The following is a 10,580-nucleotide window of genomic DNA, read 5'->3' as shown; positions in this document are numbered from 1 at the left end:
AAGAGGAAAAATCAAGTGTTCAAACGTTCTTATTAGCTACGGGGGTATAAATTAGTTTGTTCTCATTTTCCGTATTATTTTGCACCACCTATATCCAGGGGACAAGGGCGACTGTGCTCATCGGTAAAACCCTAACTCAGCGGTCGGAGAGAGGGATGGAAAAGGCGACGGAGAAGGAGAAAAGCAGTCGGAAATCGAGGGAGGAGAGAGAAACTACAGAGCACAAGCACCGTCACCACAGATCTAGGCATCGCCACCGCTATGAAGACGAGGAAGACGACGATGAGCACCGTCGATCTAGGAGAGAGAAATCTCACGACGACGAACACCACCACCGTCACCATCATAAATCGAGGGAGTACTCCGTGGATGAGCAGGGGGATGAGGAGGAAGATGCTCGTGATTCGAGGAGAGGGAGGGAAGGCAGTAGGGATAAGGATAAGGATAGAAAGAAGAGGAAGGATAGGGAGGTGAGTGAGGAGAGGATTGATGACAAGAGGGCTAAGGTTTCTGATGTCAAGAAGGAGAGGCGTCGTTTTGATGACGACGATAATGGTAGAATTGTTAAGGATGAAAGGAAAGAGAAGAGGAGATTTGAGGATGATGGAAATGGTAGGGTTAAGATTGAAGAAGCTAAGACGAAGAAAGAAGATGGCGGCCGCGGCGATGGCAGTGGGGAGATTGTTGATAATAATAATGGCAGGAAGAGGGATAGGAGAAGATTTGAAGATGGTGATGTTAAGAAAGAAAGTGTTGCAGAGCCTACTGGCAGGAGTGGTTCCTTTCCAAACGTGAGCTTCTTTCCCCAATTATTTTCAATTGAGTTTGTTATTTTTAAGGTTCTTTGCTTTTGGTAGATGAAAATATGTTTATATCTGTCTTAATTAAATTAATGTAGTATGAATGACTACTGTTAGTGTAATTTTATTGACTTCAGTAGTTCAGTGATGTGTTTGGTTGGGCATAGGAATAGGAAATTGCAATTTAACGTCACAGAAAGTGTTGAAAGCTGCTGGATGGACTGATGAATTAGGATGTATCATGAGAGATTGTGTTCTAGGAAGCAATTTCCCCGGGAGTTATGGGGATTTTGTTAACTAAACATGTCCATAGATGCTCGAATTCTGTATTTCTATGTCAACCAAATGACCATAATAGGTTTATTGCTTCAGAAGATGGTAATTTGGAAAATATGCTGATAATTGGCTTCAATTCTTTCAGCTAAAGGTTTGTTGTTCGTTCATGTTTCTTCATTGATACAAGTACATTGTTTCAGACGTTTTTCATTCAGTCATACACTCATACTCTATTTAACTTCTTTTGTAATGGTTTGAGTGTTTATGTTGATACTTGTCTTAGGTAGTATTTAGTTCTGTGCTGTAGATTGTATGTATGTGTAACTCCTTTTCTGTTTTTATTTTTTTTAGGGGTGAGGGTGGTGTGTTAAATGAACTGCTTTCCCCCTTTCTGACATGGTGACACGAGAGGGTTTGTTTTAAGTCTTTTGTTTGTGGCCTAATTTGGAATGCGCTAGCTAAGTAATTGTTTTTACCAATGGTGGTTTCTTGGTAATACTTGTAGCTATATGATTGAATTTATGCATCATGCTGATTAACATTCTTTTTTCTCTACCAGGATGGTGCTGAGAAATCACTCAATGTGTCATCAAGATTTTCATCTGAAACATTCCCCGCAAATAACCATACTGCCACCAAGGTATCTTCAATTTCTACCACCCATGAAAATAAGGGAGTTAATATTACCGGATCTCATGCGGTTACTGGAAAATCTAGTACAGATGGAACACCTTCAACTGCTGGCAAGACTGGAAATATATCCCTTGATGCTTTAGCAAAAGCTAAGAAAGCTTTACAGATGCAGAAGGAACTCGCTGCAAAAATGAAGAAGATTCCTTTGGTACGTTCCTTTCTTTTCTCACATATACAATCATATCATTTGTGTTCTATTTCTACCTTTATCAGTTTGTTTCTATGTCAGACTATTTGCTGCTTTCCTAATAACATAAATACTCAGCCTCTAATTACTTAATTTTGAAATGGTTATATTCTACGGACTTCTTAATTCGCGTGTGTGTTTGGAGTGACAGCTAAACAGAGGTACTAGCTCAAGCAATGCTGTCAATGCTCAAGTGGGCTCGAAAGAAGAAATTAAACCACCTAGTGCTGCTGGGATTCAGCAGACACCATCAACATCTACCTTTCCCCCAGCTGCTGCTTCTGCTAAGACGGCTAGCATGATAGACCCTGCCAAATATGAAGCTGTGAAGCGTGCACAAGAACTTGCTGCCAAGATGGGGTTTCGCCAGGATACAGAATTTGCTCCTTTGATAAATTTGTTCCCTGGGCAGTTGCCACTTGATACTACCGCGCTTCAAAAGCCTGCAAAGGCTCCAGTTCTTCGGTTGGATGCTCACGGTAGGGAAGTTGATGAGGATGGAAATGTTGTCTACATTTCTAAACCAAGCAGTCTAAGTACCCTTAAGGTTGGTGTGTTACTTGGCTTATTGGTTCTAGTGTTCGTGTAAATCTGTTTGTCCACTGATATAGTTTCAAACAATAAAATATCAGGTGAATATTAACAAGCAGAAAAAAGATGCATTCCAGATTCACAAGCCAGAATTGGAAGTTGATCCAGATAAGAATCCTCATTTTGATCCAAGGATGGGTATTGACAAAACCAAGCTTCTCAGGCCCAAAAGAATGAATTTCCTGTTTGTTGAGGAAGGTAAATGGTCAAAAGACGCTGAGATTATCAAACTGAAGGTATGCAACTCTTGCTATGATTCTTCTGTACTGTACTTCTGGTTTTGTATTTTTTGTGCAACTTTTTATGGTTTTGGTTCTGTCATGTAGAGTCAATTTGGAGAAGCCCAAGCCAAGGAGCTTAAGGCTAAGCAGGCACAGCTGGCTAGGGCAAAGGCGGAGCCAAACATAAATCCAAATTTGATTGAGGTTTCAGAAAGAGTTATCACAAAGAAAGAGCCAAAGGAGTCTATTCCAGAAGTTGAATGGTGGTAAGTAATACAGTTATTTTTAAAACTACTAGCTTTCATTGCTTGCCTGTTTACACTGTGTCGTTTAGTTGTGTTATCAGTTTATTGCATGTAGTGCCCATTTTCCACCTTTATGGTGGTTACTTCTTTCTCTGTTTTTTTTTGGGGGGGGGGGGGGGGGGGGTTGTTGGGGATTTAGGCGGTGGCAACTACAAGATTAGCAGAATTCTTGGTATCAGATTGTGAGGTCTCATTGTTTATCATACGAGAACAAGAATTTGTTTTGTCTTCTCTCACTTCGTCTACTTCTTTTGGTTGGGGGAGAGGAACAGTTCAAACTACAAACTGGAAGACGTCAAGTTGGCTAGTATTATGGCCTTTTATGGAAAGGAGAGTAACATCCTCGAATTGCCGAGAACATCAGTCATGTATAAGATAGGTTAACCTGGAGCTAGGTGTTTCCAAAGGAATTTATTTTCCCCATTTTTATCATTAGATAGTTTTGAGAGTGATGGTTGGTCAAATAAGCAAAATATTTCCCTTAAATACGCCTAAGCTCTAGGTGTGCATGGGTGTATCTTTTGAGGATTATCTCTTAGGTTTGTGGCTGGGGTGGTTGTGGGGTTGTTACTTGTAAGGGGTCTGAGGAGTGGGGATCTCTTGAATTTGGGTGGCAATTTAGGCTTGTTGACCTGAGGTGTCTGTATGAGGTTTGAGAGCGATGAGGTTGGTAATTACTACGGGTTGAGGGGTTAGGGCATTGGGCGGTGGGTTTGAGTTTTGTGTTGTGGGTCTCAAGCACGTATCACGGTCCGATTGTTTTGACATTGCATCACACTCTTGCCTAACCTTTCCATTGGGAATGGCGCAAGCCATAAATCAAAAGTGCGGTATCGGTCGCGGAGTTACGGGAACGGAAATGATGATGTGTCGCGGTTGTTGCGTAGGAATTTGAAATTTGAAAAAGAAGCCCCATGTCAGCCTACTCACTACCTACCTTAGTCCCCCTCCCCTAAACCGTACACGTGACATGACATAATTAAATGAATTCATTTGCCCACCTTCTCTATCCTATCTTGTTTTAGATCTTAAAATGGAGTTCTTTACTCTATTTCTGTGGAGTTTCTCAATTTCTTTCTTTTTTCCCTCTCTTTTTGTCGGAAAAATGGGAATTCGGCTGAAAACTGAGTAGATATGAGGCTAGTAACGTTTAGTGCGGACAAAATTGGTTCGGATCGGTTGAACCGGCCGAGATCTCGCCGTTTTTAAAAACACTTTTACAACCCTGGATATCTCGTATCGCCAGCCTCCAAAACCTAGTTAATCGGGCGAGTTTTTACACCACCTTGGAACAGGGCGTCTGTGGGCTCGTAGGGGCACGAGTCAGTGTTGATTCAGAAAGTTGCCAATGATGATAATGTATTTGTTTTGCGGGACTTTGGCGGATATGAGGTGCTATAGAGCGAGTGGTGGTCAATGTCTATAAAATCCTACAACTAAACACTATCAGTAAAGCAAAGATAAGCAAAATACTGCTAAAAAGGGTATTTTGGGTGGTTCAGTTGATGGTTGTGATAGCGATTTTTACTCAAGGTTTGTCCCTGACTGATGGTTCAGAGGAGTCTGGGGTAAATTTATTTCCTTGGGGGGAGTGTAAAGGGGAAAACTAAAAATGCGGAAAGGAAAATTTATTTAAACATCAACTGAACACAATTTTATAGGAAACTGGGTAGTACCTTTCCCATTCTTGAAACCCTCAAACCCATATTCCAAAACCATCCTTGAGTATTCCGAAGGAAGAGAGCTGTACAAGTTGGGAAATACCCAAAATGAACTAATGATCCATTTCCTTCTTACCTGTTTGTTTGGAGATTAGTTTTTAGAAGTAGGTATAATTAGGAGCCTTGGCTTTAATTTAGATATGTAGTCAGAAATATGTCGCATCCAATCCTATTTTCCAGATTTTATTTGCCCGATCACATAGCTGTATCTTAATTGTCAAAGGAGTTACTTTTCCTGTTGATGTAGAGGACTAGAGGTCACTGATGCTTAGCTTTTTGTTGGAATTGGCAATGGATGGAATTAGTTGCCCTGCCTGTGGCCCTTTAGGGCAAGCTGATGAGCTGCTTAGTCAACGTAAAACTGAATGGTAAAATGTACTTGCATTTTTAATACACTTTTTCATTTTGTTTAACCTTTTTTTTGTGCAAATCCTTTTTTGTGTGTAGATCACGGAAAAGGTTTATAATTGTGTGCTGTGAAGTGTGAACCAGTTTCATCTATTTGAAGCAATTTTTGTCCTTTTTAGCATTGAGCAAGTCATATATACTTGTACTTCTGTGAATATTTAAATTACTTATTTGGCTCGGGATGAAATAGCGTGACTTCTTACTGTGAAAATAAATACCATTACCCCTTCCACAGCAGTACTTTCAAATGCAAATGGACTCATTTACCCTTAGTGGTGTTCGTACTGTCTACATTTTGGTGAGCAATTAATCATAGACAACAAATCCGTTTTTCTCGTCTGTCTAACAAGGGCAAGTTGGTTTGTTTCTTATTTCAAGTAGAACTGCATGATGAACCTTATTATTTTCATTTTGATTTTTCTTTCTTTTGGTTAAATTGTTATTTGTAAACATCTTTCTGATCTTTAGTTGATTGTACTGATGTATGTTCAGGGATGTGCCTCTTCTGCGTTCTGGTGATTATGCTGATATTGCTGATGGTAGCAGCATTGAAGATAGAGTGAAGATGGAGAAAATCACGATCTATCTTGAGCATCCCCGTCCTATTGAACCTCCTGCAGAGCCAGCCCCACCACAACCTCAACCGCTTAAACTTACAAAGAAGGAACAGAAGAAACTCCGTACACAGCGTCGCTTGGCAAAGGAGAAGGATAGGCAGGAGATGATTAGGCAAGGTTTAATCGAGCCCCCCAAACCTAAAGTTAAAATGAGTAACATCATGAGAGTGTTGGCCTCTGAGGCAACCCAAGACCCAACGAAAATGGAGATGGAAGTTCGAACTGCTGCAGCTGAACGTGAGCAGGCTCATGTGGACAGGAACATTGCTCGCAAACTGACACCTGCTGAGCGGCGTGAAAAGAAAGAGAGGAAGCTGTTTGAAGATCCAAATACTTTGGAAACTATTGTTTCAGTGTACAAGATCAATGACTTTTCACACCCACAAAATAGGTTCAAAGTTGACATCAATGCGCAAGAGAACCGTTTAACTGGTTGCGCTGTCATTTCTGAGGGTTTTAGTGTCGTGGTTGTTGAAGGTGGAAGCAAATCCATTAAAAGGTATGGAAAGCTGATGCTTCGGCGGATAAATTGGCTTGCCAAGGTGTTAAATGAGGACGGGGAGGAAGATGAAGATGAGGAAAAACCACCAAATAAATGTTCTCTGGTTTGGCAAGGAAGTGTGGCAAAACCTAGTTTTAACCGGTTCTTCATCCATGATTGCAGAACTGAGGCTGCTGCCCGCAAAGTTTTCTCTGATGCTGGTGTTGGCCACTACTGGGAATTGGCTGCAAACTTTGTGGATGATCAGATATAAAGTTCTGGATATTTGGTTTCTGTATTTGTGTCTGGTAAGTCCAATTAGCTCTGTTTCTGTATTTGGTTTCTGCATATGAGCATTTTGATAATGGTACTGTGGAATTGAAGGAGATTTAGATGCATAGGATGGCACATGCTCAGTGATCTTTCGTCTCTTGTTTCTTTTTTGCTGGTGTCTAATGTAAAAGGACGACTGCTTCAGTCCCGATAATATTATAACAAACCAAACTTCTTTTGTGAGAAGATATCAGCTTGACTTGATTAATGTTAGCACCTTGCAGCCTTAACTGGTGTACATGCAATAGTTTTTTTTAAAGCCAATGACCGTATTTTCAGCAGTTGCTTGTCCTACGACGGATTTTTTTTCTTTTCGTGAAAGGATAAAACTCTTGAGGTTTTTGATGTCCCATATTTTACTGCTTTGATCCTTGACCATTGAGTTCGTAATTGTCCGTCTCTTGTTTCTAGTATGTCATTGAGCCGTCCTGCCATACTTTCATCTCTAAACATCTTGTTCGAAGGGCATTGTTTCTTCTTGAAAGGAAGTGTTGAGAGAAAACAAAATGCGGAACTTTTCTTTTCACCATCTTCGTTACCCCTACAGTTTTGGTAAGTTAAATCATGCAAGTTTTCTTTTATGGTCATCCATGTGCTCTTGTACATAAGTCAACAATGTTTATGGCATGTGTGGGGTTAAAGTTATACCTAAAAGTTGAGCTACTTGCTATGCACGCCACTTCACCATGTTGAAAATAGTGTGTGTGTAGCCGTGTAGGTGGTTTATATTATGGGCGTAAAAGTGACTCACTTCAAGGTTGAGTTACATTCTAGAATTTACCCTTTTCCCCAAATGAGTAGTCTTGTTGCTTTAGTCTTTAAAGTCGATGATCGAAACATAGTCAAGCCAACAATTTATTATTGTTCAAACTTTATGTTGAAGTACAATTGTTGGTTTATATATAAGATAATATACTCGGTCATAGGGTGCCTATCCCCTAATTAGCCTTTTTAACGGCTCGTGAAATTTGATTAGCCATATTGGTGTTCAAGTTATCGTCAGCAACGTATTAGTATATAGAGTATAAACTTAGATATGGGGCATATTGGTACAGAAGTTAACATGTGGTGAAATTTGACCTTGTTTTTTCGTCGGAGCATATTTCTGGATCACAAATTTGTGTTCTGAAAGGAAAGAAATCCCTTTTTGACACATATATATGTAGTATGTACTCTCCTCCTCCAGAGGATGCAAACACTGCATAACAAAGAAGAGGGAATCCCCGATCCGTGGTCAATTTCGGGTTATGCTTTAGGAAGGATACAATGAAGTTCTACCAAAATATGGGGGTAGAGTGTTAAAGCACTATCTTTTCATTTTAGTTTATGTATTACTACCCGTTTCAAAAAGATCTTTACAGTTACTATTTGCACGAACTCCGGTGTAATGTTTGACAGTTAATATACCCAATTTCGCATGTCAAAAAATTATAAAAATCCCCAAAAGAGTTTTTTACTTCCTAATTACTTTTTTTTTTATTATTATTATTATTAACTGGTTGAAGGCGGTTAGATATTTAAAATACATTTATAGATGAATCTAACAAGATATCTCATGATAATTTTTTATAGATATAATAGTGAGAATTTATGGTCAAAGTGTTGATTTTTAGACACATTTTTCAAAGCGTAAAGATCTTTTTGAAACGGAGGTAGTATTTCATTTACTTGTATTCGCTCGTCTATCCATCATCACCTCTCATTTCTAGATTATGGATCCTTTTGGTGGGGTGTTAAACATTTTGTGTAAAATGATTTTCGTGGAGAACAATTTATGACGGAAAACACAATTCCAAAATTAGTTTTTTCGTTGTTTGGTTCCATGCAAGAAAAATGACGGAACCGAAGTAAAATGAGAGGGAAAGTAAGCAGGTAGTGAAAGGAGTGTACAAGAGAGATAAGGAAAAGGAAGGAGAGCAGTTTTCAATTCATTTTGAAGGGAAAATGGTTTTCCATCATTGGGAGAGCAATTTTATTCATACTCCTTTGTAAACCAAACAATGTAAAATTGAAAATAGAGGCAAACTGTTTTTCAGGAAAATATTTTACGCCCTACTAAACGGAGTCATAAATGGAAGTATGGAGAAGAATGGATTAGCTCCTCCAACAGAACTGAGCCAACGCCATTATGCCTTCGTTGATGAACAAATCCCACATGGTTCAATCATCTCGAAAAGCTTCCCTCTATAGGCCCTGTTCGGCAAAAGTAGCGGTAGCGGGAAGCGGTTAGTGGTTGAGTAGCGGGTAACGGTTGGAGTAGCGGATAGCGGTCAGTAGTAGCGGGTAACGGTTAGCTGTCAAAGTAGCGGGTACCTAATATGAGTGTTCGGTAAAAGTAACGGTTGATATTATAAAGTAAAATAAAAGCTGAAATATTATTTAAAACTTTAATATAAATTTGTCAAACGCTACCCGCTACCTTAAACGCTACTATTTTTAACGTTTAATAAAAGCTACTCAACCGCTAACCGCTACCTAAATCGCTACCTCGCCAAACACTTACAAATTTTACAAGTAGCGTCTTGACTCGGTCAAAACACTACCCGCTATCTCAAACGCTACCGCCGAACACGCCCTGTCTTCTAATAATTTCACCATCACCCATATTACTCCTCGCAGCTTCATCTATATTCAGATGCACCTCTATTGCTAATCAAGTAACTTATGGGAGGAAAACGAGAAATTTATTTTTGTGTTTAATTAATTAAGACTTGTACGTATAACTTAATCATCCCCAGTCCCTACACAAAATATTCACTCGTTACATTCAAAATTAAGCGCTAACAAATTCCTAATCAAGGGGTCGTGGTCGTGGTCTCGTGGGACTCGATTAATTACTGGTTAAGATACATATCAATTATCTACGGAGTAGTAATTTACCTTTCTATTTTGACGGAAATCTAATAGTCTGTGTTTATCTTGATACTAATAATAATAAATACAAAGTAATAAATAAATAGTAAAATGATAATGATAATCACAATAGTAATCAGAAGTAACTAAATTATCCTATTAGAGATATTGTTGCATGGTGATGGTAGTACCGAATTAAGGTCTGAGCGGTCAAAGACTCCTATTTATTTGTGGGGGTGTATTTTATTCACATTATTTTCATTTATTCATACAAAAAACAATTCCAGATAACAAATAATGGTGACTCAAATACTTCCTCGGTTTGTTTTTACTCGTACCTTGGTCATTTTCATGCATGCCAATGCACAATTATGATAATCAATATCTTTAATTCTCTTTAAGCATAAACTATAAAAAGTTCATATTTTGAAAATATACCTACATTAAGACAAATGTAACAAGACCTAACGTGACTATGTTTTATCTTACATATAAATCGCCAACAATGTTAATAATCAAAGTAAAATATGTGAAAGTGTAAAAAGTTCAAACGTTGCGAGTACTAAAAAACGTAGAAATATAATTAACAACAAAATTACGTTTTGATATTTTCAATTAAGTTCAAATAGCTAAATTCGACACCCTAAAATGAAGAGATCGTTTTAAAACACTCCTCCAGAAATATAGTCCTCCATTGAATTCACCATAAGAAAAAAAGGCTCTGTGTTTTGTTAGTGTGAATACTAAAGGATTTGGTAGTTCTCTCGAAACTAAGGTGGTCCAGCTATGTAAATCAAGTTACTCTTTAAACATTTTTTTTTTTGTCAGGGTTAGTAACCTTTATGTTTAGTTTCTTTACAAATTTTTAAATCAGACGGTCTGACGTGTCAGATGTGCCCACGTGTCAGGGCGCGGGTCAGGACACGGGTCAGGACGCGGGTCAAAAAAACCGTGGTTTTCAATTCGGATCATATAAATACTTATTCTTTACCCAATTTCAAAACCCTAAATCATTTCTCTCTCCTCAAACCCTCTCCTCAAACCCTCTCTCTCCTCAAACCCTCTGCGTCTTGAAATCGCGAACGGCGGCGAAC

At 38.8% G+C, this 10,580-nt stretch overlaps 1 protein-coding gene across 2 annotated transcripts; it reads left to right on the top strand.

Moving 5' to 3' along the window:
- On the top strand, positions 1 to 6,863 carry LOC110789644 (protein RDM16). Of its 2 annotated transcripts, none has more exons than XM_021994341.2 (6): positions 1 to 791; positions 1,636 to 1,917; positions 2,108 to 2,503; positions 2,589 to 2,783; positions 2,874 to 3,034; positions 5,695 to 6,863. In XM_021994341.2, exons 1-6 carry the CDS (start codon positions 156 to 158, stop codon positions 6,572 to 6,574), a joined length of 2,550 nt encoding a protein of 849 aa, XP_021850033.2. In that variant the 5' UTR covers positions 1 to 155; the 3' UTR covers positions 6,575 to 6,863. The 2 variants fall into 2 exon arrangements, with proteins under 2 accessions (XP_021850033.2, XP_021850034.2); XM_021994342.2 differs by lacking the exon at positions 1 to 791 and having other exon boundaries at positions 1,636 to 1,716; positions 1,799 to 1,917.
- Positions 6,864 to 10,580: the final 3,717 nt, after the last annotated feature.

The sequence above is a fragment of the Spinacia oleracea genome, chromosome 1 (assembly GCF_020520425.1).
Source record: "Spinacia oleracea cultivar Varoflay chromosome 1, BTI_SOV_V1, whole genome shotgun sequence".
NCBI lineage: Eukaryota > Viridiplantae > Streptophyta > Magnoliopsida > Caryophyllales > Amaranthaceae > Spinacia > Spinacia oleracea.
Note: the sequence above shows the minus strand (reverse complement) of the source record. Positions and strands in the feature narration are given on the sequence as shown.